The sequence below is a fragment of the Vulpes lagopus genome, chromosome 5 (assembly GCF_018345385.1).
Source record: "Vulpes lagopus strain Blue_001 chromosome 5, ASM1834538v1, whole genome shotgun sequence".
Taxonomy (NCBI): domain Eukaryota; kingdom Metazoa; phylum Chordata; class Mammalia; order Carnivora; family Canidae; genus Vulpes; species Vulpes lagopus.
The window spans coordinates 71,550,519-71,565,216 of NC_054828.1; the positions used below are offsets into that span (position 1 = coordinate 71,550,519).

At 36.1% G+C, this 14,698-nt stretch overlaps 1 protein-coding gene across 11 annotated transcripts in view; it reads left to right on the forward strand.

Annotated features, from left to right (window-relative positions):
* LRIG2 (leucine rich repeats and immunoglobulin like domains 2) overlaps positions 1-14,698 on the forward strand; it is a 156,403-nt gene that overhangs the window by 120,741 nt on the left and 20,964 nt on the right. For all 11 annotated transcript variants that reach the window (XM_041756880.1, XM_041756876.1, XM_041756878.1 and 8 more), the window contains 10 exons: positions 2,528-2,593; positions 4,939-5,013; positions 5,176-5,310; positions 5,829-5,972; positions 6,089-6,232; positions 6,891-7,034; positions 7,240-7,383; positions 10,157-10,237; positions 10,967-11,038; positions 11,177-11,245. In XM_041756880.1, the coding sequence (XP_041612814.1) occupies positions 2,528-2,593; positions 4,939-5,013; positions 5,176-5,310; positions 5,829-5,972; positions 6,089-6,232; positions 6,891-7,034; positions 7,240-7,383; positions 10,157-10,237; positions 10,967-11,038; positions 11,177-11,245 (1,074 nt within the window). The remainder of the gene's footprint in view (positions 1-2,527; positions 2,594-4,938; positions 5,014-5,175; positions 5,311-5,828; positions 5,973-6,088; positions 6,233-6,890; positions 7,035-7,239; positions 7,384-10,156; positions 10,238-10,966; positions 11,039-11,176; positions 11,246-14,698) is intronic.

Here is a 14,698-nt window from a genome sequence, read left to right on the forward strand (position 1 = left end):
TTGTAGCAACCTGGACAGTTTTCATCCGTAAAATAGGAATATGGGCTTTGAACTGTTTCTTTGCATGTTTTTAATTTTCCTCTTACAAGCATGGGTGTAGTAAATCTCTAGCCAAAGGCCTATTGATCTTTTTGGGAGCCCAGCCAGTCTGATCTCTGAGGTGACACCTGTAGTGAGCACGTGATTGGGCTTGCAGCATCTGAGGTATATATTCTAAAGACAGCATTATCCTGCAGAGAGGCTCCAGAGTATTTCCACTATCCTTTGGGTTCCATCAAAAAGCCTTTAAAGCTTCTTCAAAGAGGTAGAGAAAAATCACTCTTTCCCCCAGTTGAGACACTGGGCAGTTTTCACTGATACTTAATATAAAGTAGTTTATACCACATCTGAGTTGGGTTAACTTAATTGCTTTAGGTTCTTTTAATAATAATTTTCTTTTTTTAAAAAATATTTTTATTTATTCATGAGAGACACAGAGAGGCAGAGACATAGACAGATGGAGAGGCAGGCTCTTTGCAGGGAGCCTGATGGGGGACTCCATCCTGGGATGTGGGATCACGCCCTGAGCCAAAGGCAGATGCTTAACCATTGAGCCACCAGGGTCCCAATAATAATTTTCTTTAAATGTGATTATCTGGTCATTGACATCCATGAGAGAACTATAGGAGATGAGTACAATCAAGAGTTACATTGCCAGGGACATTAGGGTTTGAGAAGGCATTAGAAGCGCTGTTATGATTAAAATAAAAGCTCTTAATCTGTAAAAGGGAAAAAAGTTAAGTTTTTAACAAGCATCAGGTATGGAATTAAACTATGTTTACACTATGTTTACATATCACACTATGTAGCCTGCTATACAGATGAGAGTTGCTCTTTATTTGCCAGACCAGCCCCCTAGGAGCAGAATGTGGACTATCTAACTTAAATTAGAAGAGTTGAATTTCTTTAGTTGAAATGCCACAATAAATATCTTTTCATTTATCCAGTGTTGTTTAGTAGCAAGTGTGAGTTGGATGTGGAATATATTCCTATTTTTATCTCTAACATTTCCCAATGCATACCTCTAGTCATGAGTGTCCTTAAGCTGATATCTGGTGCCAGGTATCTTGGAATAAAGGTATTAGAGCTGTTGTGGAAAAGGGATGGTTTCATCTAGCCTTACTTATCTTACGGTGTAAATTAAGCTCCTAAATGAAAGTGGCTAAATTTTACAGATGTACAGACATGAATCTAGCTGAGAACAAATTGTTCTGCTGTGATAGAGACATCATTCAGACATGCATGCATCTGTCAACTCCTGTGGTCACACAGTGAGATAAAGTGATCCGTAATGTTTCTCTGGTGTGTCCCTATTGCTAGCCATATTGTAATGTATAATACATGTCTCGGGCAGACAGCTTGTGTGGGCTGGATTCCACTTCAGCCTTGTAAAGATGCCAGGAAGCAACAAGGTGAATTTTTAAAGCCTATTTAAATATTTAGACTTATGACTAATTTCAGTGAAATCTCTGCTATATCTAACAAACTACTTGCTAGAAGTGAGATGGAATTTCAAGTTTATAGCTTCCTCACTTATCAGCTGTATGACCTTGGATTGACAAATTATTAATCTTGCCTGTCTCTGACCTAGGCAAATAAGGATTATAAAAGTATGCCTCGTAATGTTGTTGTGTGGTTTTAGGCACTTAATATGTATAAAGTGCATAGAAGAGTGCCATAGAAGGTTGCCGCCGCCACCACCACCACCAATCATCATAATTAACCTAATTTGGAGATTGATTTTTCTTCCTCAGAGCTAGATTGCTTTTTTTTTTTTTTTTTTTAGGAAGACCGTATCTCTATCAAGGATATGGTCAACCTCAGTTCTAATATAGAAGCTCACTTTCTTGCCTTGTGAAATCTATTTTCTTTTATCTACTGCTAAATATAATGTATGTTATAGTATTACATATTATATTTTGCAATGTTATTTAAAAAGTATATTTTTCTTTTAAAAATATGTATAGTCCATTACAGTAAAGGATAAGGTAATCACTAAAAGGGGTGAAGAAACTTTATAGTACTGCTGTGGAATGATTTATCACATGTATTGCTAAGTGAAAAGAGTAAGGGTAAATTAGTGTGTAAATTATTCTACCATTTTTATAAATGCATTTGCTAATGCATGCATAAAATGGCCATTGCACAAGAAATGGTTTATTTTCATTTGTTGTTGTTGGGGAGGGAAATCGTATAGCTAGTGACAGGGTAGGAGCCTTACTGTATTTCCTTTTATACTTTTTGATATCTTGAACCATGTGAGTGTATTCTCTAGTTTTTTTAAAACCTCATAAAAATGAAAAAAATCAAAGAGCTATTTTGAAATCTAGATATTTACTTATCCTTTATAAACATTTCTTCCTTTTTGCATGTACTGCCTAAATTCACATTTGATAGGGCTTTTAGATTATGTTTTAATTCAGTTTTTTTTTTTCTTTAAGTCTGTTTTCCAACACTAGACTAAGAATGATCTTTTGTCCTCCACTAGGGATCTGAGTCATAATCGGTTGTCTAACTGGAACATCAGCTTGGAATCTGAAACGTTACGAGAAGTGTAAGTTATTTTTATTTGTTTAAATTTAAATTAAGCTCTTAGAGGTGGACAGCATTTCGCTGTCAAAAAATTGACAGAAAAAATTTAAAAGACATTGTTTAAAAACCTAAACTGTTGTCTTTGGCTTTGCTACTATTACAGACTGTCTGGGCTTTATGCCATTAGGTTGGTGATTAGTTTGCAACTGTGTAGAAATATTCTATCTACTTTCTTAGGACCAAAAATAAGTTTTTTTCCCCCCTTTTCAGAGTAAATATATTTTGCTTGTTTTTTTTTTTTTTTTTTGCCAGTTTCAACCAGTGAAATTCTTTGTTGTGTTAAGCATCATGTCTAATGTAGAGTTATGTGGGGGGTGCCTAGGTGGCTCAGTTGGTTGTGTCTGACTCTTGATCTCAGGTAACTATCATTTTCTATCCCCAGTGTGGAGCTTACTTAAAAAAAAGTAAGATTTACCTGAAATATGGTATTTCTTGTATTGTCTGTGATGCAGTGATTTAATATAGTTCAGTTTTCCACTTCACTGAAGTTTTTCCTTTAATACAGAGATGTATTATGTATTTTTTGGAGGAAATTTTCTAAAATACTATTAATATCAGTTATTGCATTGTGATGTTTCCAGAGGCACAACTCTCGAGGCCTGTTTGCCTTTATGCTAAAATGCCAGAACCTTCAGATTTTTCTTTTTAATTTCTTACTGACAGGGGTAACTTCATGCTCTCATTGTCCTTGAATTCCCTCTGTGTCTGCTCCAAATTGACTGGTTTTGGTCTGCTGTGCATTGAATGAACAATTGACAGGCTTATTTAGCTGAAAGAGTAGGCACTGAAGGAAGTCCTGAAAATGCTTCAGTGGGAAAGGCATGAGCTCTATGACATGATCTTTGTAACTTCAGCTGGTTTCTTGGAGTCCTTTTATTTCTGGACTTCTGGACTTCTTTTCTGTAGTCTAGATTATTGAGGTTGTTCAGTGATTGAAAACCAGGTTAGGGAAATGTGATATTAATTTTGCTACTAAAACACTGGAGACAGGCAGCCTGGGTGGCTCAGCGGTTTAGCACTGCCTTTGGCCCAGGTAGTGATCCTGGAGACCCGGGATCGAGTCCCACATCAGGCTCCCTGCATGGAGCCTGCTTCTCCCTCTGCCTGTGTCTCTGTGTCTCTCATGAATAAATAAATAAAATCTTTAAAAAAATAAATAAAACACTGGAGACATGTTTAAAGAGTTGCTAGGATCAGATGGCGACATGTCATCTATAAAATTAATCATAGGCTCCATCTCTTGGGCAGATTCATCTCACTTTGAATAACTTAAACTTTGGATAACTTTTTTTTAATAAATTTATTTTTTATTGGTGTTCAGTTTACCAACATACAGAATAACACCCAGTGCTCATCCCGTCAAGTGCCCCCCCTCAGTGCCCGTCACCCATTCACCCCCACCCCCTCCCCTCCTCCCCTTCCACCACCCCTAGTTCGTTTTCCAGAGTTAGGAGTCTTTATGTTCTGTCTCCTTTTCTGATATTTCCCACACATTTCTTCTCCCTTCCCTTATATTCCCTTTCACTATTATTTATATTCCCCAAATGAATGAGAACATACACTGTTTGTCCTTCTCCGATTGACTTACTTCACTCAGCATAATACCCTCCAGTTCCATCCACGTTGAAGCAAATGGTGGGTATTTGTCGTTTCTAATGGCTGAGGAATATTCCATTGTATACATAAACCACATCTTCTTTATACTTTGGATAACTTTAAAAAATGAGTGTATTTTAAAAATTTACTTAATTTATAATTTTGTATCTTATTTATTATAAGTAAATATATAAATAGATATGGATAGTTTAATTATTTCTTCTTTAAGAAGGTCTGAAATTAGCTGTCAGAAAAGTAACTTCAAGGAACCAGGAACCTTGCTGGGATTAAAAATACTTAATGTGCAAAATATTTATATCAATCATAGATCTGCATTACAGCAAAATATTTCTTATTAAAATCTTTAATTTCAGGGATCCCTGGGTGGCTCAGTGGTTTAGCGCCTGAGCCAAGGGTGCTATCCTGGAGTCCCGGGATTGAGTCCCACGTCAGGCTCCCGGCATGGAGCCTGCTTCTCCCTCCTCCTGTGTCTCTGCCTCTCTCTCTCTCTCTTTGTCTATAATCAATCAATCAGTCTTTTAAAAAAAATCTTTAATTTCTCAGCATAATCCATGTAGTCTAATTCATTCTGAGTCATATGCCTTTTTCAAATTTGGCACCTGTCCTAAATAATTATTAGCTAGAAGCCAGAACTCAAGAGGCAGCATTTCCCCCTCTAAACTTTAAAATCTGTTTTTCCCCTTTGCCTAGGAAAATGAATTATAATGAGCTAACAGAAATCCCATATTTTGGAGAACCAACCTCTAATATCACTCTACTCTCATTGTAAGTAAATCAGATTTCAGATCTTTTAAATTATGAATGGTACAGCTTTAAATCTTTTGTTTTAGGTACTCTTCTTTTTTATCCTAATTATTTAACATCTTTGGGGCCTGGGATGGGTCTCTGGCAATAGCTTCATTACAATCTTTTTTTTTTTTTTTATAGAGTCCATAATATAATCCCAGAAATAAATGCAGAAGTGTTTCAGTTTTACCCTGCTCTCGAGAATTTAGATCTCAGTTCAAATATAATATCAGAAATTAAGACGTCTTCATTTCCTCGAATGCAGCTTAAATACCTGTAAGTAGTTTAAACTAGACTTATTTTAACGTGCATATTTATTATTTATTGATACTTCCCAGAAATGTGTAGAATTTATTGTGGTTTTGATATGCCTATGTGAAACAAATCTAGTGTCGGTTTTTTTGGGTGGTAGCTTTTTTGTCTCCTGTTGTCAGAAGATATTAAGTATCCATGGTAATTTTTGAGGTATAATTCCGGATGTTTTTACTAACAGTTTTATAAAGGTATTAAATAGAATTGATTTGTTAAACAGTGGCTTATCCTATATAATGATAATCAGCATGTGTGCTAGTGTTCTACAGTTTATAAGGCATATTCATATGAATTGTTCGAACCTAAATGAAGTAGGTATTATCCTTATTTTGTAGTTGAAGAAACAGAGTAGTTAAATGATTTGTTAAGTTGTGTATAGTTGCTAAGTGGTAGAGCTGGGGCCCACTCATAGACTTTGGGTAGCTGTCAGGTTTTAGAATGTTTTGTTTCACTAAATTTTTTTGTTATCTTTTTCATTTTAGGAATTTGAGTAATAATAGGATAACCATCTTAGAGGCTGGTTGCTTTGATAATTTATCTAGTTCCTTACTAGTGGTAAAATTAAACAGGAACAGAATCAGCATGATTCCACCCAAGATTTTCAAGCTACCTCACCTTCAGTTCTTGTGAGTAACTAAATAGATGGATTTTAAGAAGATTGTTTTTTTTTTATTTTAAATTATTTTAATTATTATTAGAGCAAATTGGCAAATTTCTGACTGTAAAACTATTTTTGTTAAAGGGAACTTAAGAGAAACAGGATTAAAGTGGTGGAAGGTCTGACATTCCAAGGGCTTGACTCCTTAAGATCTTTGAAGATGCAGCGGAATGGTATTAGCAAACTTAAGGATGGAGCTTTTTTTGGCTTGGATAACATGGAAGAACTGTAAGTACTATGAACTAAAATAGAATATTATTAGGAAAGTGGTCTGAGGGGACTTGTCAGTGACATAAGGCTAGGATAATTGATTTAATTTATACCCAAGTATATTAGTTCTTTCTCCCTTCTCTGATGTCAAATAAGTGTATAGAAAGCTCCTTAAGCTTTGTTATCAAACTGGTATTCTTTTCATCATTCTTACAGACGTTTCATCAAGGGGCTCCAGGGTGGCTCAGTCAGTTAAGGCCGATTCTTGATCTCAGCTCAGGTCTTGATCTCAGGGTCACGAGTTCAAGCCCCATGTCTGGCTTCACACAGGGAATAGAGCCTACTTAAAAAAAAAACCCCAAACATTTCATCTAAAAGGTTTGTATTTTCTTAATGTTTGGAGCTGATGAAAATTATCAGGATTTACCTCGAACAGGTATATCAAACCTCTTAGTGTGTTGATTTTATAGATCTGATTTTTTTAGACAGTCTTCCTACCTTCTAGCAATAAATTGTAAGTAAAATATAAATATTCAGTAGAATTTGTTGGTTCACTTGGATTGAGCAAAAGTATATATGCCTCTCTGAGCAAGACCTAATGGAGAGTTTTGGTATCTTCTCATTGCAATGACTTGCTTTGAAACATATTTTTTCCTTTCTTTCTCTAATTCTGCAGAGAACTAGAGCATAATAACCTTACAGAAGTGAACAAGGGGTGGTTGTATGGCTTGCGAATGTTACAACAGCTCTATGTGAGCCAGAATGCTGTTGAAAGAATCAGTCCTGATGCATGGGAGTTCTGCCAAAGACTATCTGAACTGTGAGTGTTGGATGGCATTTCAGTGGAGGCTGTGAGACTAGAGTAGTTTGGAATAAATCACTCCCGTGGCCAATAATGAGATCTAACATCCCTCTTCATTAGAAGTTTGTTGAAAGCCCTAAATTTATCATGTAAATAGAACGAGAATAGGAAGGTTGAATTAAAATACAATGAAATTCTTATCCTTCATGTTTCCTGTTTTTAGTGATTTGTCCTATAACCAGTTGACACGCCTGGATAAATCTGCCTTTGTGGGTCTAAGCCTACTGGAAAGACTGAATTTAGGGGACAACAGAGTCACTCACATTGCTGATGGTGTATTTAGGTTTCTTTCCAATCTTCAGACACTGTAAGTACATCTGTCCTTTTTTTTTTTTTTTTGCAAAATTTTTTTTAAAACAGTAAAGTAAATATTTACTATTTAACAGTAAATAGTAAACTATGCATGGCTTAGTTGGTTAAGTATGTAACTTCAGTTCAGGTCATGATCTCAGGGTCCTAGGATCCAGCCCCACATTGGGTTCCCCGCTCAATGGGGAGTCTGCTTGTTCCTCTGCCCCTCCCCTTGCTCATGCTCTCTCTCTCTCAAATAAATAGAAACTTTAAGAATAAATTGTAAAGCAAATTAAAACAGCTAATCAAGCTACATGTTTATGTTTTTTTTTTCACGTTTATGTTAATATTTTGCAGTTGTTCTTCTCTCTTATACCCTGGGGCCAGTCAATCTTATTTGTCTCTATCCGCACACATACATCTTATTTATCTTTAGCCAGTTCACTTTGTACTTTAATTCTGAATTTAATCAACTAAACAACAAAGTATCTCTTATAGTGCTAGTTACTGTGGAATAAAACAGAATTGCTAGTCAAGTATGCATATTTTCTTGTTCTTCTGACCTGGAACTACTATCAGAAAACAACTACTCCTCATTCAGCAGGATGTAGGATGTGTTGCGGGAGCAACTCTGGCAGGTGCACTGTTCATTATTAATTTGCTGCATAACCTTGAATAGAAAAAACTTAACGTTTATCGATGATCTGATATGTGCTAGGTGCTTTCAGAATACTAGGATGTTATTGCTCTTTTCCATATCAGGAGACTGAGGTTGAGAGAGATTAAAATGGTTGTTTAAAGTTACACAACTTGTATTCCCAGCTGGTCTTTCATCCAAGTACTAACCAGGCCTGACCTTGCTTAGTTTCAGAGATTAGACAAAATCAGGCACATTCAGAATAAAGTCACACAGCTTGTTTATGTTTGAACCAGCATTAGAACCTAGATCTGTTGACACTAAAGCTCATGTGCTTTCTACCATACTGTCAGATGAACAGAATCACTTAACCTTCCCTGGGTGTCATTTTCCATGTGTCTATCCAGTGGAGGATGGACATAGGAGTAAATGGTTGCTATAAGCAATTTCAACTCTAAAAGTCTGGGGTTCTGTAAGTTGGATGTTTTACTCTTGTCATGAAATGTAATTGAATGAAGAGGTATTTTAATGAAATACAGTGATTTCAAGCAGAGCAGAATTAAGAGAAAAAGGCTAGTTAGTAGAATATGTAGATTATTAATGTTCCTGAAGATGACTTTTTGGTCATCAGGCTCCGAGTTGATAAATGGTCTCAGAAAAAAGGCAAGTTCCCAACTTTGAGACCTAGCCATCAGTGAGAGAGAAAGCATGATAATTTTATGAAGGTGTGTATACCTGCACAAGTTAGTTTGATTTTTTTTAACTTAGTGAGGTAGTCTTCCTTCAGATTTGGCCTTGAAAAATTAAGTGATTTTTGTTTTTTCTACATTGTTAGAGGTGAACCTAGAACAGTTCAAATCCAAGAACTTGTATCACATGCAGCCGCAGCCTTTTGGCAGTTCAAAGAATGGCAAGCAGGTTCTTTCAGTATACTATGGATTATTACTTTTAATATTAAAGTTTAGGAAAGTAATTGCAGAAATAAATGATTGGTGCCATGGAGATAATTAAGGCAGAATTAGGATAAAATCTGAGAAATTCTGGCTTTAGGCCAATACTCCTGCCAGAGTATATACTTCCTACTCCTTTTGGTCAGTGAGTTCTTTGTATGCTGTACTCTGGAGGAGGGGGGAGGTCTTGGAATGTTGAGCCATCAGTTGTTTCAATGTTTATTCCTTAGTAAAACAAAATGAACCTGTTAGCTTTCACTTCAAATAAAGATATAGCTAAATGGGAAGATGATCTCCCATCTCCTTACCATTACTCACACAACTTAAAATGTATTATAAGGAAAAGAGCTTTGTGTTGTATTATGAGATGACTTTAAGGAAGCAAAAGTGATTAAATATCTGTAATTAATACTTCTTTCAGCAGGACACTGTGTGGTGCAATTGCATTTCCTCTGAGAATGCAACAGTGGAATTTAAAAGAACCATACTTTTCCTTTTAAAAATAGCAGTGATCACTCTAGCGCATGGGTGTTCATGGGTCTTGCTTCCCAGGGGGTATGTTGAATTGCTGTCAATCTATGAAGCTCTATACTGACATTATTCTTTATTAGCCATTTTAGTTTTAAGGGCCCTTGGGAAGGCTTGGGTCACCCAGAAATCCCATTAGTCTAAAATCACATTTGTGAGCCATATCCCCTGCATCTTGAAATCCTCCTGCTTTTTGCAGGACCCTGACTATAATTTTTAATATGCTAACAAAATTAGGGGCTATTAGGTAGGAAGATTAATACTCTTAGCAGGGGGATGCCTGGATGGCTCAGAGGTTAAGCTCTGCCTTCGGCTCAGGGCATGATCCTGGAGTTCATGGATTGAGTCCCACTTCCCTAAGGGTAGCCTGCTTCTCTGCCTACGTCTCTGCCTCTCTCTTTCTGTGTCTCTCATGGATAAATAAATAAAATCTTAAAAAAAAAACCTCCTAGCAGGTTACTTACTTTATTTATCAAGGCCAGCTTTATCCTTTGCTTATGAGACAGAGTTCTTACTTGCTTATTGCAGATATTCTTTTAAAAAGAGGAGTTGAGTCTTTATCATAAATAATTGTTAAAATAAGGATAAGAATATTAGCATTACTATGCCAGGATGATGCCCAGTGCTATTATGGTCATGTTAACTAAAATAACCTTTCTCTGCCATATTTTTAGAAACTTAAGAAACAATGAAATTTCATGGGCCATAGAAGATGCAAGTGAAGCTTTTTCTGGACTCACAAGTCTCACTAAATTGTATGTGTTTATAATATTTATGTATGTCTATAAAGATATATTTTCAAGAACCAATTTTAAATGTGATTGGATTATATCTTATTGCTATGGCTGGAAAGCCAGCCTTTTGACTCATCCACGAGAGGAAGAAGCTTTTTGTTACATTTTTTGTTTGTTGGTGGTTTTACATTTTATTCATTGATTCATTCATTGATTCATTCAGTGGTGGGACAATTTTCTGTGGAAAGCTTGCCTGTGGGTACTCAAAGAGAAATAATTCATAGTACTAGAATTTCTATTCAAGTAAAAGAAATGCACTGAGAAACCAGAGTTGAACCAGTCACCTTTTTAATCATATGAGATTTATGGGTAATTTATCTAGAAGGGAATTCTCTGAAGTAAGATTTTAAATATTCTCTCCTTAGAATTTCTCCAAGGCTTCCCACTAGTCTGAAAATCTTTGACCTGATCATTTGCTAAAAAGGGAGAGATTGGGACTATAATCCAGTTTCTCATATGAAAACTATCAGTGCATCATGGTCCAGATGGCTGCTCACAGGCACCTCTTTGAGTTCCAACCTCTTAATAGAGGCCTTCATTCTGTGCTTTGCATTGGTTGGTTATAAAGGTTCACAACTTTCTTAAAAATGCATGTTAAACTTATTTTCACTTTTTATAGGTAAATGTTTGATTTAATGAATTAAGTTTTCTTAGTGGAAAGCTTTATCAGGAGATCTGTTTGTATTTCAGAATCTTACAAGGAAATCAAATTAAGTCAATTACAAAGAAAGCATTCATTGGTCTTGAATCCCTTGAGCATCTGTAAGTATTTTGCATCCATTTTGCTCAGTGTATAAATAATCTTTGCTATTAGCAGAAGTTCTCATGACCATTTCAAGTGTTTATATAATTTAATTGTAGAAATGGTGACTGGTAATGTTTAATTTCTCTTCATTTCAGAGATTTGAACAACAATGCTATAATGTCTATCCAAGAAAATGCTTTTTCTCAGACTCGCTTGAAAGAACTGTACGTAACTTAAATCTTTTTGTCACCAATCATTAGATCATTATCCATACTTGTGCTTAAGTGTGATGAATGTGACCCATATGATTCCCAAAACATGCAGTTTAGGAAGGGGGGGAAAAAGAGTTTTAATATTCAGTTATTTTAGTGGCTGGATATAATTTTTAAAAATAACCCAGAATCGAAAAGCCTGGAGTTTGTGACACCAAGACCTTATGTTTTACTTATGCTTGTAGTTAAAGAGACTTTAGCATGCTCCTTGTGCTTTCCCTATATCCTCCTGTTCCTCCCCCACCCCATTTACTTTTGGATTTTTGGAAAAATGTGTTCCCAACCCTCTGAAGCTGGAAACCTGAGGGTGGATTACAGTTAATCCTAATATACTTGGGATCCCTGGGTGGCGCAGTGGTTTGGCGCCTGCCTTTAGCCCAGCGCGCGATCCTGGAGACCCGGGATCGAGTCCCACGTCGGGCTCCCGGTGCATGGAGCCTGCTTCTCCCTCTGCCTGTGTCTCTGCCTCTCTCTCTCTCTCTCTCTGTGTGTGACTATCATAAATAATAAATTTAAAAAAAAGATTAAAAAAAATCCTAATATACTTAAGGTATTAGGTAACTTGTTGGAGATAATCCAGCACTTTCAGTATAATGGTCAGAGAGGATGTCTCTAATCTTTTTTTTCAAGTTAATAAAATGGTCAAACACTGTTAAATAGTTGCAGCTGAAAAACACATATTATTTTATGTCTTTTTTCATTCATGCTTTTTAAAAAATTGCTGTTATTGGTTTAGAGATTTCCCAGGAGGAGGGGTGGTTAGTTGAACATTGGTACTAATTTTAAACTCTGGTGATTTGAATATTCAGCCAATGTTAAGCATCAGTGGACTAAAACAAAGGAAGGATTGTGGACCAGAACTGGTTTGTGATAAGATAAGGATAGAAATTCATAGTAAGCATTTAGAAACTTTTAGAACAACTTGACATTACTGTGACAAATTGTGAGGATAAAATTAGATAATTTGTTTATTCGGGAAATATTTATTCTCATCTGCTACGTAAGGTACTGTTCTAGATGCTAAAAACACAGTAGTGAACAAGACGAAGTCTCTATCCTTACTGTATATTAAAATAATTTCTAGTAAGGAAGTCAAAGAATCAGTAGATCGATAATATCTTATCAGGTAATAAGAGTTCTAAAGGAAAATAAAAGTGGGCCACGCATCTGGGGAGTGAGCAGGATTATCATTTTAGATAAAATAGTGAGGGAAGGCTTTTTGGAGATAACAGCATCTAAGTCAGAACCTTTAGTGAGTGACAAAGTGTTGAATACTGGGTCATTCTAGGCACAGAGAACAGCAAGTGAAAAGGCCCTGAGGTAGGAGCTTGCTTCTTATGCTTGATGAACAGCAAAGACACTAGTGTGGCTGGAAAAGAGCAAGAGGAAGAATGGTAGGAGATGAGGTCAGAGGGTTAAGCAGGAAGCAGACCACCTAGGCCTATTGAGTCAGGAGTTTGAATTTTTTTTCCTCTAAATATATTAGGAAACTAATATGCTCAATATAGAGCCTGGCACATAGTGAAAATTGAATAGCTAATATTAATAAAATAAAAATGTTATGGAAATCATCATTAATTATATTCTGCCAGACTTTTTAAGTGGCTCTTTATTTGGGGGGTACTTTGCGGAGGCAGGGGGAGAACTCTATTGAAATATTTCGAGTTATTTCTCCTAGGCTTAACTATTAAGGGCACAACTTAGTATTAACTATTTTTTTCCTCATGATAGTCCAAGGGCCAACAATAAAATTCTTACTTCTGTTATGAGAGCTCAGTATAAAATGTAATTTAGGTAGTAGGTGAAAGCGGAGCGTGTAGTGTCAGTCTTCAGTCATTTGATAATTTGAGAATTGGTTTAAACAAACTGCTGATGGAGGAAACTCTTAACATACCTTATTTGCTGAGAAATTTTGGTTGCTTTTGATTCACTCTAAATCTAAGTCATAGTTACAATACTGTTACATCGTATATTTATTAAAATATATCTTTATGCTTTCTAGTATCCTTCACAGTGCTATGCATAAATCCTGGGGGGAGATGGGAGAGTCTTATGTAAATTAATATTTTGCACTAAACTTATATAATCATGGTAGAAATATTAGAAAACATAGTTAAACCAAGAGGGAGTGCAAGTCTCCGGATCCCCACTACTCAAAGACAACCACTTGTGAGTGTGGAAAGATGAAAAAGGAACAGAAATAAAGGAAGGTAATGTGAATTCAGTGGTATCTGTGTCCAGGCGCTGTGCTAAATGCTTTATTCAAATTTTTTTTTTTGAGCTAGGCATTCAAACTCATTTTCCAGAACTAGAAACTGAGATTTTGGAGACATTTAAGTATGTTGCTTGAGGTTAGTTGCTGAATTAGGATTGAGTCCAGGTCTCATGAGCCTAGCTTATGCTTAGAAATCATAAATCAGACCACATCACTCTTCTATTTTTAACCTTCCAGTGGCTTCCTTCACACAAAGGGAGAAAATACTTCAGGTTCTTTTCTTAGTGTATAAATACAGCACATGCATGGTCTGCTCTTCCTGCCCAGCTCTCTCACCTCGTTCCTGTCACTGTCCCTTCCCTCACTATGCTCTGGCCTCAGTGGCCTCCTTGCTATTCCTCAAGTACATTAGGCACGTCTGCTTAAAGGCCTTTGCACATAGTTTCCTATGTATGCAACACTCTCCCCTCAGTTCTTTGTGGGATTTGCTCTCACTTCTTTCAGGTCTTTGCCCAAATGCCATCTCTTCAAAGAATTTTTCCCTGTTTTTATCTGAACTGGTAGCTGCCTCTCTGTATCTTTGCTTAACTTTGTTTTTCTTGATAGCACTTGCTTTCTGACTTTGTACTTTGCCATTTTTTATTGCCTGGCTCTAATGAATACATAAATTTTATGAGGCCTGTATCGCCACAGCCTAGAACAGTGCCTTGCATAGAGTAGACTCAAATATTTCTCTATCAATGAATGAATATAATCTAAGAATTCTTAAATGCAAAAGGTAACTTTTGGCCTGATGAATTAAAATAATCCTTAGTCAAATAAGGGTTTTGAGATACCATTGAAGACTGAAACTTTTTTGGAATCAGAGCTTAGATACTTTAAAACTTGATGGGGATTTTTTTGTCACACACAAAGCAAGTTACAGTGTCTCAAAATCATTTGCTTTCACTAACTCCAGGTGGAATGGAGAGTCACAGGTCATTAAGAGAAAACCTATCTGATTTTTCAGATATGTTTTATAGGCCTATTATAGACAACAAATAAAATCTCACTGGTTTTTAGTTTAAGTTGCAGTACACATTGCCCTAGGGCTGAAGTGTTTTCATTCTTGATGAAATAATTTGAAAGTAATTTTGTCTTCTCCACAACAAACATCTCTATGCTGCAATGTATATGGTAAGCTTTTCCCC